Source organism: Cucurbita moschata, unplaced genomic scaffold (assembly GCF_002738365.1).
Source record: "Cucurbita moschata cultivar Rifu unplaced genomic scaffold, Cmos_1.0 Cmo_Scf00010, whole genome shotgun sequence".
In the NCBI taxonomy this organism is placed as follows: Eukaryota; Viridiplantae; Streptophyta; class Magnoliopsida; order Cucurbitales; family Cucurbitaceae; genus Cucurbita; species Cucurbita moschata.
The window spans coordinates 839,862-857,530 of record NW_019268526.1 but is presented as its reverse complement, the minus strand read 5'-3'; the positions used below and the strand labels follow the sequence as shown (position 1 = coordinate 857,530).

The window sequence follows — 17,669 nt, the reverse complement described above, 5'->3', positions numbered from 1 at the left end:
TTTTTTTTTTTTTTTTTTCGTTTTCTATATATATATATATATATATATATATATATTTCTTTCCCGGGTCGTTACAAATGATGTCTTGAAAGATGAGGTCACACCTTTATCTAGGATAAACTCTCTTGGCTTTATTTTTTGTTTCTTCAAAATACCTCGTATCAATAGTGTCATTCACGTGTATACTCACGATCTTCTCCTTAATTAGCCAATGCGAGACTCCAACCATCCCCAATAAAAATCACTTAATACTCAATCTTTTTCCAAAACTTTGTTTTTTTTGAGGATAAGGACGTTCTAGATAACTGGTGATGCTTTCGGTGGAAGTTATGTCACATTAGGACCTTTTTCCAAGTCTAATTTCACATTAGTTTTATTTTATTTCATAGTTTAAATGTTTTTGGAGATGGTTGCCTTTAAACTAAAATGAGTTTTAATTTTTGAGATTTGAACTTATATTTATGATTTAGAGTTATCTTATATCCCAAATTTGTTAGTTCTATGTCATCATTGTATCATTGTAATACTAGTGGTCTTGTCCAATCGTAGAAATTGAGTCGTTAGAAAAACTAGGATTGAGAAGAGTAGATTTTTTTCTTCTTTCTCTATAAATTTTTGTAAAGTGAGTGACTCAACTTCATTCTTCGTAGTTTTTCTGGCGAGATAAGCCATAACTAAAAAAAAACATCAACCCCAACCCCTATATTGAGCAAATCACACTGGAAAGTCCTTACCGGCTTCAGTACCTCCACCCCAAAGCAAATTGACGCCATGTAGCTGTCATCACCACCGTTAGAGAAGGAACCCAGAAATCGGATTTTTGGAGAACCCAGATCTGCCTCCCTCGACGTTCAACAACCACGAAACTTTGTGGGAGAGAGGAGGATAAGCAAACAGAGAGGAAGAGGAAGAGGAAGAGGAAGAGGAAGAGGAAGAAAAAGAACGAAAAAACGACGTTGGGAACCATCGTGCAGAGGAGAGAGAAAACGGCATCGGAGAATTGCAGAGAGTCGGGTAAGGAAGAAGGATTCATTGGACCAGGGTCGAACCCGATCCATAACCCAGGACCCAAGTCCAGCAGCCCAGCTCGCATGCAAGCCCGTGACCCATCGCCTCTCCAACCTGCAAAAAAATCCAATGCCAAACGTCCCAATAGCCCCAGTCTGCTTAATATGACACTCATCATCATATAACATGTTTAATATGGAAAACATCAATATATTAAGATAAATGTCATGCGATCATCGTACTCATCATAATGTCATAAGTGCATCAAACATATCATGCACGTCATACATCCAAATGTATAAATTACGAACATTATCATGCATCATAGCTCAAATATCATACTCATACATCATCATATACTAGTATACTACATCATACGATACAACTCATACATCGATCATAGCTCATACATCGATCATAGCTCATACATCATAAATTATAACTTATTCATATTCAATTTCTAGGCTATCTTTTAACTAGATCACTTTCCTGATTAGTTTAAACTGTTGTCACTAATTTAAAGTTCGATTTTGTCATTTGAAATCCAAGTCGATCTATGTGAGTCCATGACATCAATTTTAAATTCGAAATTCTGCAAAATTATTCCTCTAATTTACAATGGTTCATGGTTCAATTTCATGCGAACATTAGTCTTTGGACTTGCTTGTTATAAAAAATTGATAGAGTTATTTTACATTACACTATTCTAATACGTGGTTTCTTGACCCTCTAGTATTTCTTTTGTTTTATCATTTAATTCTATTTACTAAATCTTACTCTCCTTTTTTATCACCATATTTACCTTTATCTTTGTATTTACTTTTATCCCTGTATTTAGTTTTAGTTTTAAATTTTATTCACTAAATCTTCTTTTTATTATCTGTATTTACTCTACATTCTGTTCACATATTTATTGGTCAATCTTTAATGGATTGTTACTCCTAAACTCTTTAGTCTTTCTTATCTCTATTTCTTTTTTAATTTTGTTGGCAATATAATTCTATTCACGGATATTCGTAGCCAATTTTTAATCAAATATTTGCAGAAAAATATAAAATATAATTGGATGTGATTTCCTAAAAATAAAATTAGGATAAAAGAAGATTTAATATATGCTTTGACTAAGTTTTTTCTTCACCTTTCTTCAAATCTAACATTTTTTATTTTTCTATTTCTTTTTGCAAGACTATAATATTTTAGTGTAACGGTTGGTTGAGGAGAGATAATTGGAGAAGAAGAGAGATAATTGAGGAAGAGACAAATAGTTGAGGGCGAGAAAGAGAAAGGTTGTTTTTTTAAGAAAGGTTACCTTTTTTATTTGTTTATTTGTTTGGGCTATTACAAAAGTTATTTTCAAAAGCTAAAACAACATGGTTATTGAATTTAAGGAGGAAGGATGCATAAGTTTGTCTTGATTTGTGTCGCTACAATGATCATGCTTTTGCTTTTAGTTTTCTCTCATACCTTCTCTATTATCCCTAATTGTGTCGCTACAATGAATTTAGATTTAGTAGATAGAAATCTTCAAAAATGAAAACCGAAATGGAGCTTAAAATGAGAAAATTGCAAAAATTTTACTATGGCCATGCTTTTTCTTCTAATTTTGAATCACGAGTAAGACAATGTGAACATGGTGATAATCGGTATCTACTACAAACACATACATGATATAGACTTTTGACAACGGTCTCGTATATTTATGCATCATATAAAAAGGGAAAAAAAGTAGCAAGGGTGATTATTTACTCACTATGTAGCCATACTTCAGAGCGAAACTAGATTCATGTTTATAAACCATGATATTAAATACATGCAACGTCAATGTGTTTAATTACTATATAAAATAAGTTGTTTTAATCATGCCACAAGGATTTCATGATGGATGACAAAACCAGTATATGTTATTTAGATTTAAGGAGGTTTTATTGTATTCTTTTTTAAGTGTTAGAGAATTGTCTTTATGATTATATGTTACAATTAGCTAGGGGCGATTATGGTATTGATGACAATGAAAGTTACGATCTTTTAATTAACCATTGGTTACTATAAGGTTTATTTTCAAGACTATAAATAATCATTCATTTTGTTCGTTTAGAATGAAGATTTTTGGATATTATAATGAAAGTTGGAGATTATACTTCTTAAGCCATGAGTTTGTTCCTTTGCTTTTCTTGTGTTTAGATTTATATGCGAAAGTTGTCTTGACCAAGCTATCTTGTAACAAATAAAATAAAATAAAATAAAAGTTAGAAAATGACACTCGGCAAGATAGGAGTGTTTTGCCTTTACCTAAAATAGAAGTAGCACATGACTCGAATATTTAAAGAAATACTCAGTAAGTAACCCCACTATTGGGAGTCGGGAGTGAAACCATATGCAACTCATGATTAGAGATCTAATGTTAAAACCATCGTAGGAGTGACCTCCAATTCAGACAAAATTGGATGTGTAGTATTTATGTACACACGACCCACACTTGCAAGCATGAATCCTCATGCGTTTTGCACGCCCTTCGACCCATCATAGTGGGGCCAGTTGTCCGTTGCTGTACGTCTGAAAGTTAGCAAACCCCCAAGTGTCATGTGAAGCATGATCATCATCATCATAGTGTACGTGTTCGTACTCATCATCATAAATGGGGAAGTAACCCGATGTATATAAACACACAAAATACATGAGGTTCTTGTAGTTTTTCATCTTTAAATCATCCTTAAGACACAACCTTATACATTATTCACACATCACATTAGGCAACGTACATGCGTTGGCTTTCATACTTTCCTCGTTGTTAACATCACTTAGGGTTGTGTCTTAGAAAACCTGTCATTATAATGTATCATGACATTTAATACATGCACATCATCTTAATATGGAATCGCATCATATTAAGTCATGTCATCATCATGTATCTTACATTGTCATGTTATCATGCATCATCATCATCATGTCATCATCATATAATGTCATCTTATAACATCATTCTTATAACATAGTCTCATCATCATATTATGTCATCATATAACCTCATCGCGTAACATCATTTTTATAACATAGTCTCATCATCGTACAAGATAGTCACATCATCATATAACATAGTAACATCATCATATAATATAAAGCATAAATGACACGTGCAAGGACATCTGAGCACGTGTCGTCATTATAAGGCATGTCTTTCGACCGAGCCGATAGTAGGGTCACTTACTTGGTTAGGATATCATAGAATCCAGAAAAAAAATCATGAGTCATCCAAAATGTTCTTGTCCATATAAAATAAAGGTTTGGAAAAAGGTTGAGTATTAAGAATATCTAGTAAGTCACTTTTATTAAGAATTGTTGGAGTCAGACGTTGGCTAATTAAGGGGAAGATCATGGGTATATAAGTGAAGGACACTATTTCCATTGATATGAAGCATTTTGAGGAAACCAAATGTAGAGCCAAGAGAGCTTATGCTTAAAGTGGATAATATCATATCAATATTGAGATTTGTTGTCCCTAAAATGGTATTATAAGCAATGCCTTGACTTTGTCATGTCAAGTAAAGAAGTTAGATGTTGTTCAAAGGCTTTAGAAAAAGAATCTATCCTCAATTAAGGAGAGGTTGTTCGAGACTTCCAGCAAATGATGCCTCAGGGGCTCTATGGTGCTATGGTGTACTTTGAAGGTGATTCAGAGAAAGATTCGAGTCTCAATTAAGGGAGGTTGTTCGAGAGTTCCAAAGAAGGAGGCCTCAGGAGCTATTATGGTGTTATAGTGTACTCTAATTGAGAGTATATAAGTTACAGACACTACCTCCATTGGTACGAGGCCTTTTCCTAACAAACGACAGCCACTAACAGACATTACCTCCATTGGTCTGAGGCATTTTCCTAACAACCATACGGTTGTGGTCTGTAAAAAGTATGACTCTTGTTGGGACCTATTTTATTTTCTAGAGATGTGTATTACTTTCATACACGTAGTATCTCGACTTGAATCTCAGACCATGACGAAAAAGACAAAAGTACAAAAGTATCGAAATCAATTACAATTTTATGTTGTTTAGAGTTTATTACAAAATGGGAACTAGGAACGAGATACAAATTCAAACATAATAAAAAATTCAAAATACACAAAAGATTGTGTAACTTCCAATTGCTCTCCCACTCGTCCAACAATCAACTAGAAACTTAGAATTTAGGGAGCTTAAACATACTTAGTAAAAAAACATACTACTTAGTAAGAAACATATTTGTAGAGGCTCTCATCACAAACTTGTCTAGTAAATTACCATGAACTTTTCTCTAGGTTTTAGAAGTTTGAGCCTTAATTTTACCTATCTGAGCTTTTAGAGAGACCTTAAAGTTCCAAATAGTTCTTTTCTAATCCAAACCCCTAGAGCACATATTGTTCAACCTTCCTGTTCTTAGATTTAGCAAGCTTGCATTGCTTTAACAATGAATGAAATATCTTTACTAGAGGCGTGACCTCATCATATCTTAGGATAATATGATGTATTTTTCTAAAGATCATTATCTAAGGTTAACTACCGACCCTTCCACATGAACTACTATAGAGTAAAAAATTCCGAGAGAGATCTCGTGTGCCAACCAAATACTAAGTCTCCTACGTTGTCACTCATCCCCTCTCAGGGTGGGTATATCATGTAGTTACCCTGTTTAAAGAGCCCTTACAATTTCTACACACATTTGACATTTATCGTGAACTAAACTACTTATGTAATCCCTCCCTCCTCTTAGGAAAGATTTACGAAATCACAAACTTGGCTCTTGTCATGTTTTTACACACTTTAGTAAATCCTTAAGTAGCCACAAAACACAATCAATTTTTGACCTTGGTCAAGTTCAACAGTATAGGTTCCTACATACCTTCGCTCCATAGTACTGACCCATACCACCAAATAGTACTATTGAGATACTAGAGGGAGTAGGAGACCGTCAAACTCTAGTGATACTATTCACACCAAGTAGACTTGTTAAGAGGATGTTGTAGAGGTTTACTAGGATCTCAGGACATGTAGGTAGTTTAATTCTTGAATTTTCATTTCCAAGACAATTTGGACTAACTCCTTGGGGCTCATCTCGTCTTAGAAGCATTAGGGTCTTTTCAATTGATTGTTGCTCATGACCCTCAAATTCTCGGTCTAACGGAAATGTTTTGAACTAGGTCACATAAAACTATCCTAGCTCTAGCGCCCTACCCTTAATTCAGCATAATCATGCATGATTTAATAGGGAGATAATATTATCAACTACCTAGCATAAAGAATACCACCTTAAGTATACATGAAAGCTTTATAGGAAGATAACACCCATCAATTGCTTCGAGTGCAAAACACATTCTCAAAGAAACATACATGCAATTAAAACGGGAAGATAATATCTATCAATACCCACCTTTTCAATTTAGACAATTTACTAAGAAATATTAGTTGAGGATTCTTTAACAATTTCCCACATCATAGCTGGATAACATGAACATAAGGAGGCATATAATCATAAACAGAAGGAGTAACAAATTACACAAATTACACAAACAAACGTCGACTAAATACATGTAAAATTAAATCTGTATCAATATCTAATATAGAAGTTATATTTTCCTTCTCGGTTAATTGTCATACATGTAAAGCTTTAAAATAAAGGAAAGAAGATGAATGCGCATTAATGGCGATGAATTCCAAAACCTAAAATCACACCCGAAAAGAAAATATTTGGTCTTTGGAGAGACCAACATGCATATGTTTGTTTGGATTTTTTTCACTATAATCACCATGCTATCTCTTTCGATTTCCTCTCGTATACCTTTCTCTCTTCTTTCTGATTACCTTGTTTTTCTCTTTTAGAGATATTTTTTTAATGACTCTTTTGAGTACTTAAAACAGTTTTTGTTCTCGTATTTTTTTTTATCTCATAATTTGATTTAGCTAACTTAATTTATTTTGTTTTATTTGTTGAATGTTATGTAGATATGATAGGAAAGACAGACCATTTTGTTCCATTAACTTGTGATACAACTTGCACGGACAGAAGCAAGAATGAAAACCAATACTACTTAAGCTCATGCCTCCATAGGGGATTTCTACATGGAGTATGCCTTCCAAGTACAAATCTTGTATCTTGTTGTTGTAGCTCTAGCTCTAAGTGAGATCCAACAAAATTATTGTTACTCGTGCATGATTAAAAGTTTATTATTATTCTTCATCAATATGAGCATAATTCACTCCCTCGATTTTATTTATTTATTTACTTTTTGTCCATGCAATGGATGAACTAATAAAATAACATCAACTTTATTATTAATTTTAACCAGTTTTTCTACCCAAGCTTGATTGATATTTTTTAATATATTAAAATATCAATTTCATAATTGCATTAAATTGAAGATAAAAGTGAAATTACCCAAAAAAAAAAATATAAGGGACTCTTTTGTATATATATCTATCTCATTATTTTCAATATCTATAGTATAATATAACCATTTTGAATGTATATTTTTAATAATTTGTATGCCTTAATAACCTTTCTAATTTAAGTTACTTCTCTCTCTACATCCAACTAACAACGTGACCCTCTCGCTGTTAGATGTGGAGATAAAAGTATCTTGAATTTATATGCAAGGGTTATTATTGAACTCTCGTGAAGGAATCGAGTTAGTACGAGTTACGGATTGGAAGATAGAAAAATCCAAAACAAATAGGTTGATACGTGATTTGACTCGAATCTAGAAAATTTGATGAATTCAAGCAATTGGCGACGGATACGCGGCGGCCAGAAAGGGGGAGACGCATCCGGCAACAAGGAGGACACGCGTCGACCACTTTGTGGAGGAACGCATCCAACTACCGACCCATATACCCAAAAACTGGAAACTGACCCGCGCGCCATGAAGCGATCTGGCGACCCACGATCTAACTTGAATTCTACCGACAGTCCTTGCACGCCACGTGTCTCTCCTAGAAAATTTGAAGGGTAAGTCTTTGTTCGGTCGGGTTTGAAGCGCAACATTGCCCGTGCGTTGCTGTGCAGACCCCGCGTGGAGCCCCCACGTGGGGAAGCTTGTTATTGTGTGCTAGCGTGTGGACCACCTACTTTCGTCTGTTTTTCGCTAGATTTGTCACTTGTTCGTCCCGATTCCAATGCTAACTGTATGATATATGATAGTGCATGCCCTCTAGCCCCTGCATGTACCCTAACATTTTTTATGCTATGCTTGTGTGCTTTATGTATTGAAATGTTATGTTGTACTATGTATGCAATGTGATGTCTATTAATGTTAAGACTAAATGTTATGTTAGTACGGATGTGTACTTTCGATATTCATGTTCGTCATGATATCATGCAGGCATTTTCTTTTTTGTGGCATCCGACAACGTCTGACGCGTTAAGTCCGACCATGTAAGGCCTAGGGGTACCTATACGAACTCGTTTGGTGGGTTCATGTGCGCGCACGTAGGCTGTGTGTGGTGCTGTGTGTGGGGAAGTACCACATATCCAACCCTGCTTATAATTAGAAAGAGTCCAAGGCCATGTGATGGTTTTAAGAAAGGTCCAATCATATTATATGTGTGATTTCATTGCTAACCCCAACCGTAGGTGACTTACTGAGTATTTCATAAAATAATCAAGTCAAATGCTATCTTTATATTTTTCAGGTTAAGTTTCCATGCACGGACGGCAGATTGTTGGAAAGAGCATGGAAGTTCTGAAAGAGCATGATAGGACAGTAAAAAGCCTTCAATTTCAATTAGCAGTTGATAGGTGTTTTAATGAAATTGTTTTATATTTAAAACTATGTTATGTTTAATTCTGAATTGAATTTTAAGTCCATGGCTTTGTTTTAAAAGTATTTATTAAGAACTTCTGCATATGTGATTAAATTATGCTTGGGATGATGTCACTAATTAGGTTAAAAAATTTAGAGACGTTACAATTACGAATCATCGATGATAAGAATTGTTCATTGACTTAGAAGTTGATTACTCGGTGTCTCTATGTGCCAATTTGAGTTGAGTTAGATGATCCTGATCTAGAATAGGACATGGGCGAGTGATCCAATTTTAAAAATAAATTTTGAACTTTGATTTTGCTTGTTATTCTTATATGTTTTTATGCGTATTTGCCCCCAACAAGTGAGTGCATGAGTGAGGGTTTTTAGTACTCACCTTTTTAAAAGTGATTTTTTAGGTAAAAGCAAAGTCGTGATATAGAAGTGACAAGTAAGGTTGTGAGAGCGGTCTACAGGATGACTCCAAAGTTTTATGTTTTATGTTTTTTTTCAATGCTTCGTCTTAAATTGTGTCATGTTAGGAAACTCCTAGTTTATGGAGACCAGAAGACGTGAACTTATGGTATTTTATTAAAGGCATGTTTTTCCTATTGAGATTTATGTATGAAATTTTCGTAATTAATATAGTTACTGACTGGAGGTGATCTATGTGTGTAACCTAGACACGAGTACAAATACACGTTTGAAGGGAGTAGCCATGCTCCGATTGCAACATGTGTCATCCTATGACTGGCCTTCCATCTTGAGTATCATGAATGTAAGAATTTCTATTTATTCTTCGACAAATGGCGTCATAAGGTGTGGCCTGAACAATGTCCGATGCACGTCCTTATCCTCGTCAGCCCCGTTCATCCACTTTGCGCCTAATACACGTACAATTACATTTCATCTTCCACAAATTGATTTCCACGTACAATTACATTTCATCTTCCACAAATTGATTTCCAAATCCAACCTGATTTCATCTTCTTCCTATTTTCTTCTAGTATTTTTTTTCTATGTAACTCAATAAAACTTAGTTCTTGCACTAATGACTAATTTTATACCACCTTTCTAAAAAAGTATTTTTTATTTCATTTAGTTAACATAGAAAGAAGTATACACCTCAAAGCTCTAAAACTTAGGAGAATGTCTAAGATTTTCTTTTCTTTTATTTAAAGAAAAAATCAAGAAGTTAATTCTCATTCCCAACTATTAGTTACAACGTGAGTTATTTTCCATAATATCCTATATACTTCACCAATATTAGCATTTATTAGCATTTATTTGCTCGAATAACTCTCATTTATGTTTATAAGGAAAACGTATGAATGTAGAATTAATATTAATATGCATGGAAAGAAATGAACGTATCTGCTCTTAATGATAGAGAATAATTGGAAGTTAATAACACTATTATATAAAGTGGTTTTCAAAAACTAAAATCACACCGTGGAAGAAAATTAAACATATAGTTTTTGAAGTTAAAGATGAAGATGCAGAAGTTTATCTTGATTTCTGTCGCTGCAATGGCCATGCTTTCGCTTTTAGTTTGCTCTCGTATCCTCTCTAATTGCTCCCCTACTCTCTCTCTTTCTCTCTTTCAAATTTATGAGACACTAAATTTTTGTTTAATTCGATTGATGCAGATACAGAGGTGAAGTTTGGAACTTCAGTTCCATTAACTTGTATTGGAGTTTGCGGAAACGACAGCGACACTGAAAATGAAAAATGCATAGAATCATGTTCTAGAAGAGGATTTGAACATGGACAATGCATTCCAAACCCAACCAACATAATTTGTTGTTGTGACTCTTAATTTTGGTTCAACTTTTAATTCCTTTATTTTGCAAAAGATATGAATTTATCAATAAAATTATAAACTTATCTTTCCTTCAAGTGCAATGCATTGTTCTATAATTTGCAATTCTCAAGATTGATTGCAGTTGTGAAGAATTCATGACTTCCAACAATTTCAAGTCACTCTATTAAAATCTATGTTACAAAAACAAGCTATAAAAGTTTCTTGCATAATTTTTCTTTGTTTTATTTTGTTTATAGCTAATAGCACGAATATTTTGACAAATTAACATAGAATTACTAGATAGAAATGTTCAAGAATTAGAACAAAAAAAAATACCTAAAAATTTTGGAAAATTAAACTGTAATAAATTTTTAGTTCAAAAGCTAATAGTCTAAAATTCTTGAAACAACATTATTGTTAAAAAAAAATTGTACTAAATACAAAATAATTGTGAAACACCATATCTCTACTACAAAACTGGAAAAAATAAAATTCCAAATGAGAAAGTTGCAAAATTTTTACTATAGCCATGCTTTTTTCTTGTAATTTTGGATCACGAGTTTGACAATGTGAGCATGGTGGTAATTTGTATCGGCTATAAATACATACATGACACGGACTTTTGGCAACAAACTAAAGTTCATATGAATATATATATATATATATATATATATATATATCAAGTCTACCTAATCTTTCAGAACCTTCATGATATTTAAAAACATGGGATAAAAAGAAATGAACGAAAATTAATACTAGATGAAATTCTCTTGTCACACGATCTCATATATTTATGCATTATCTAACATGAGAAAAAAAGTAGCAAGGGTGATTATATACTCACTATGTAGTCATACTTAAGAGTTGAAACTAGATTCGTGTTTATAAACCATGATATTAAATACATGCAAAGTCCTATTTATACATCAATGTGTTTAGTTGCTATATAAAATAAGTTGTCTTAATCATACTACAAAGATTTCATGGTGGATGACAAAACTCGTATATGTTATTTAGATTTAAGGAGGTTTTATTGTATTTTTATTTTTATTTTTTTGTTTTTTATGTTTTAGAGAATTGTCTTTAGGGTTATACGTTACAATTAGCTAATGACGATTATGGTATTGATAGTCATGAAAGTTACAATTAGCTAATTAACCATTGGTTACTACAAGGTTTGTCTTCAATACTATGAATAACCATCGAAGGTTTTACTTTCGATGAAGATTTTTGGATGTTTTAATAAAAGTTGCAGATTATACTTCTTAACAAATGAGTTTGTTCCTTTGCATTTCTTATGTTTAGATTTCCAAGTAGTCTTGAGAAACCTATCTTATAACGAATCAAAAAAAAAAAAAAAAAAAAAAGTCAGCCTTGGGGTGTCTTGTCTATACCTAAAATAGATGTAGTACATGGGTGGAGTAGTTTAAGAAATACTTGGTAAGTGACCCCGCTGTTAGCTTCGGGAGTGCAACCACATGCAACTCATGATTAGGGATCTAACGTTCAAACCACCGTATGGGTGACCTCTAGTCCGGACAAAATTGGATATGTAGTACTTCCCCACACACTTACCACAAGCGTTTCGCACTCCCTTGAACCCATCATAGTCGGGCTAGTTGTCTGTAGTCGGACGTCTGGAGGTTAGCAAACCCCCGAGTGTCATGTGAAGCATGATCACCATCATCATCATAGTGTACGCGTTCGTACTCATCATCATAAATGGAGAAATAACCCGATGTATATAAACACACAAAATGCATGAGGTCCCTATAGTTTTTCATCTTTAAATAATTCTTAGAACACAACCCTATACACATCACATTGGGCAACGTGCATGCGTTGACTTTCATACTTTCCTCGACATTAACATCAATTATGATTGTGTCTTAGAAAACGCGTCGTCATATTGTATCGTGTCATTTAATATATGCACATCATCTTACTATGGAATAACTTCATATTAAGTCATGTCATTATCAAGCATCTTACATTGTCCTGTTATCATGCATCATCATATAAGATCATCGTGAATATCATTCATACTCACAAGTGTGGGTCGTGTGTAGAGAAGTACTGCACATCTAATTTTGTCCTGACCGGAAGTTACCCATATGATAGTTTTAAGGATAAGTTCCTAATCATGAGTTGCATGTGATTGCATTCCCTGATAGCAATGGGGTCATTTATACTCAAGCTTAGTGCTACTTCTATTTCAGGTTGTACAAGTGAATATCGTTTTCTAACTTTTTTTTTTCTAGTCTTTACAAGATAGGTTGATCAAAACTACTCGAATGACTTTAACATGTAAATATAAAAGGAATAAATTCATTGTTTAAGTAGTATAATATACCACTTTTGTTATAATATCAAAAAATCTTTAATCATAGTAACAACATTAATGACTATTTATAGTCTTGAAAATAAACCTTATAGTAACTTATGTTTAATTGAAATGTTGTAACTTTCATGACCATCATTACCATAATCGCAACTAGGTAAAGACAATTTTCTCAAACTTCTATATGTATCTACTCTTATCTCTGTATTTAATTTCGGTTTTTAATTCTATTAATTGAAATCTTTCCTTTTTTTTCTCATCTCTCTGTATTTATTTTCGATTATGTTCAAATTATTGGCTAATCTTTAACTTATTGTTACTTAGAATGATTGAATGTGATGTCCTAACAATGAAATTAGTAGGAGAAAGAAGAAAGATTTAATAATCTTAACAAATTTAAGACATTTTTCACGTAAATTACCCTTTTAATTTTATTTTTTATGCTTGTTTTTCCAAACAACTGTAATCTTATGGCATAACTAATTGGTTGAAGAGAGATAATTGGAGAAAGGTACAGAGACGTTAGGGAGAGAAGTGGAAAAAAGTTTTTTTTTAAAGAGAGGTAACCTTTCTTATTTATTTGTTTATTTATTTATTTAAATATATATACATATATTTTTTAGGTTATTACAAAAGCTATTTTCAAAAGCTAAAATTACATGATTGAAGTAAATTAAACATATAGTTTTCAAAATTAAGGATGAAGATATGCAGAAGTTTCTATTGATTTATGTCAGTACAATGGTCATGCTTTCGCTTTTAGTTTTCTCTCGTACTCTCTCTATTATCCCTAATTGCTCTCCTACACCCTCTCTTTCTCTCTTTCAGTTTTATGAGGCTCTAACTTTTTGTTTAATATGATTGATGCAGATACCGAGGTGAAGGAGGGAATTTCACTTGCATTAACTTGTAATGAAGTTTGTCCAAACAACAAAAACGCTGAAAATGATAAATGCATACCGTTATGCTCTAGAAGAAGATTTAACATGGAGTATGCATTCCAACCCTGCAAACATAATTTGCTGTTGTACCCCTTAATTTTGGTTCAACTTTAATTCCTTTCTTTGCAAAAGATATGAAATTATCAATAAAATCATAAACTTATCTTTCATTCGAATACAATGCATTGTTCTAAAAATTTCGGTTCTCAAGATTGATTGTAATTGTGCACTTCAAAAATTATGACTTCCATCCATTTAAATCTCTCTATTCAATACAAAATTAAGTTCAAGAGGTTCTTGCATTTTTTTTTAGATAATAGCACGAACACTTTGACAAATTAACATAGATTTAGTAGATAGAATCTTCGAGAATAAAAACTTAAAAAGGTGCCTAAAAATTTGGAAAACAAAACTTAGAATAAATTTAGTCAGAAGAGCAAGTACTAGAATTCCTTAACATTATTGCTAAAAAAAAAAAAAAAATGGTACCCAATACTTTCTTGGACCTCAACATCAATTAGGGTTGTCTTAGAAAACTCTTCGTCATAATGCATCATGATATTTAATACATGCACATCATCTTACTATGGAATAACATCATATTAAGTCATGTCATCATCATGCATCTTACATTGTCATGATATCATACATCATCATCATGTTATCATAATATAATGTCATTTTATAACATCATCGCGTAACATCAGTCTTATAGCGAAGTCTCATCATCATATAACCTCATCGCATAACATCATTCTTATAACATAATCTCATCATCATACAAAATAGTCACATCATCATGCAATTAAAACGGGAAGATAATATCTATCAATACCCACCTTTTCAATTTAGACAATTTACTAAGAAATATTAGTTGAGGACTCTTTAACAATTTCCCACATCATAGCTTGATAACATGAACATAAGGAGGCATATAATCATAAATAGAAGGAGTAACAAATTACACAAACAAACGTCAACTGTATCAATATCTAATATAGAAGTTATATTTTCGTTCTCTGTTAATTGTCATACATGTAAAGCTGTAAAATAAAGGAAAGAAGATGAATGCGCATTAATGGCCATGAATTCCAAAACCTAAAATCACACCCCAAAAGAAAATATTTGGTCTTTGGAGAGACCAACATGCATATGTTTGTTTGGATTTTTTTCTTTCGATATCCTCTGGTATATCTCTCTCTTCCTCTCGATTACCTTGTTTTTCTCTTTTAGAGATATTTTTTTTAATGACTCTTTGAGTACTTAAAACAGTTTTTGTTCTCGTATTTTTCTTTATCTCATCATTTGATTTAGTTAACTTAATTTATTTTATTTTATTTGTTGAATGTTATGTAGATATGATAGGAAAGACCAACCATTTTATTCCATTAACTTGTGATACAACTTGCGCGGACAGAAGCGAGAAAGCAAACCAAGATGGCTTAATCTCATGCCTCTATAGAGGATTTCTACATGAGTATGCCTTCCAAGTGTGCTTAATCTCATGCCTCTATAGAGAATTTCTACATGAGTATGCTTTCCAAGTACAAATCTTGTATCTTGTTGCTGTAGCTCTAGCTCTAAATGAGATCCAACAAAGTTATTGTTACTCGTGCATGATTAAAAGTTTATTATTATTCTTCGTCAATATGAGCATAATTCACTCCATCGTTTTTTTCTTTTTAATAACATCACCTTTATTTTTAAATTTAACAAGTTTTTCTACTCAAGTTTGATTGATATTTTTTAATATATTAAAATATCAATTTCATAATTGCATTAAATTGAAGATAAAAGTGAAATTACCCAAATATACTAGGGACTCTTTTGTATATATATCTATCTCATTATTTTCATTATCTATAGTATAATATATCCATTTTGAATGTATATTTAATAATTTGTATGCCTTATTAGCCGTTGTAATTTTAAGTACTTTTCTCTTTACATCCAACGATATTGTGACTCTCTCGCTATTAGATGTAGAGATAAAAAATATCTTGAATTTATATACAATGGTTATTAGATGGTAGGTTGACTTTTGAATCTATTGCGACAGTATTTATAAGACAGTTTGGTTGTGATGATTTCATTCAATAATTTTTTTATTTTTTCGTAGAGAAGAGTTTCCCACGTTTTATTTTTCTAAAATTTATGAGAACTTATATTGGCATATCAAATAAGCTCCCACCCACCTTGAAAACATAAAATGTCCTCATATTGAGGACTTTTTAAGAAATGAAATTTACTTTTCTAGTGATAAATTTTTAATTACCCATTATTGTTGATCCATCAGAAGTCTAATTAAATTGTTGATATTTGTAGGTTGTATTGTCATATAATTCTAAAATATTTGTTATTAAAATCTAGCAAAAATACTCGAGAGACTGGCATTAATATTTTGACCTAATATATAAGTTAAATTATAAATTTAGTCTAAAATAATAGGAAAAGGTAGCAATTTGAAATTAGGAACTCTTTTATTTTTAGAACTTGGAATTATCATGCAACATCCCGAGCTCAATAGGTATAAACTCGCATTTATTTATGATAAGCACTCTCCTAATCTATACGAGTTTCTAAATTTTATTGGAGGTCTTATAGCATGATTTTAAAATCGGTGTAGAAGAAAATAAAATTCTTAGGACACATCAAGGAGCTTAGAATTTTTTTTTTTTTTTAAATTATGATTTAATCGAAAACTCGGGTCAAAGTCAACTAGGGGCAAAAAGGTAATTGTTTCCCCACACCACCTTGAGGGGGTTTGAACATGCCTGAAAGGAAAGGAACAGAAAAGAAAAGAAAAGAAAAAGAGAGAGAAAAAGAAAAGCGGAGTTAGAAAAGAAAAGAAAAGAAATCGAGAGGAAGAGAAAAGAAGAGTTGGGGTTTTTAGGAAGGAGAAGAAGAGGAAGGAGGGAAGGACGGCCAAATCCAAACGTCGTAACACTTTCCATCTCATGTCTCCCTCCAGATCTACTTCGAGGACCAAGAGGAGTGGTTCAAGCATTTGGATAGTTCGTTTCCGGAGAGAAACGGGCAAGAACGTGAGGTAAATTCGCAACTTCTTTTGTTTCAAGATTTTGCTGTAGATGTGTGAGTTTTTAATGATTTAGGTCTTAATAATCAAGTTACAATACCTTAGGTGAGAATTCTTACAAGTTCTCGAAGGAAATGCGATCAGAAATCGTGTCGGAAAGCGAAATTAAGAATCATCCAACGCCGTGCGCTGACCCGCATCCAACTGTTGACCTATATGCCCAAAAACTGGAAACCGACCCGCGTGCCATGAAGCGATCCGACGACCCACGATTTAACTCGAATTCTATCGACAATCCTTGCACGCCACGTGTCTCTCCCAGAAAATTTGAAGCGCGACACTGCCCGTGCATTGCCTGTGCTGACCCTGCGTGGAGCCGGCACGTAGGGGAGCCTGTCATTGTGCGCTGGTGTGTGGACCACCTACATTCATCCATTTTTCGCTAGATTTGTCACTTTTTCATCCGGATTCCAATGCTAATCTTATTTTACTTTGAAATAGGTGCCCGCAGAGAGAATTCGTAATTTTTGGACTCCTTTACGATTATAAATCAAGTTCGGGAAGACATGTGACAGACTTGTAAATAACCACACGAAATTAGGAAGTAATATTTGTAGGGTGTAACGACCCGGGAAAGAAAGAAAGAAAAAAAGAAAATATTATATATATATATATATATATATATATATATATATATATGATAAATGAAAACGAAAAAAAAAAAAAAAAAAAAAAAAAAAAAAAAAAAAAAAAAAAAAAAAAAAAAAAAA

At 32.8% G+C, this 17,669-nt stretch overlaps 1 protein-coding gene across 3 annotated transcripts in view; it reads left to right on the top strand.

Annotated features, from left to right (window-relative positions):
- Nucleotides 1-17,669, top strand: part of LOC111448887 (probable disease resistance protein At4g27220) — a 36,742-nt gene that overhangs the window by 13,467 nt on the left and 5,606 nt on the right. Inside the window, exon 3 of one of the 3 annotated variants that reach the window (XM_023088667.1) lies at nucleotides 8,412-8,444. The exons of the other annotated variants lie outside the window; for them this stretch is intronic. Within the exon in view, the coding sequence (XP_022944435.1) occupies nucleotides 8,412-8,417 (6 nt within the window). The 3' untranslated portion in view covers nucleotides 8,418-8,444. Of the gene's footprint in view, nucleotides 1-8,411; nucleotides 8,445-17,669 lie in introns of those variants that run through there. 3 annotated transcript variants of the gene reach the window in all.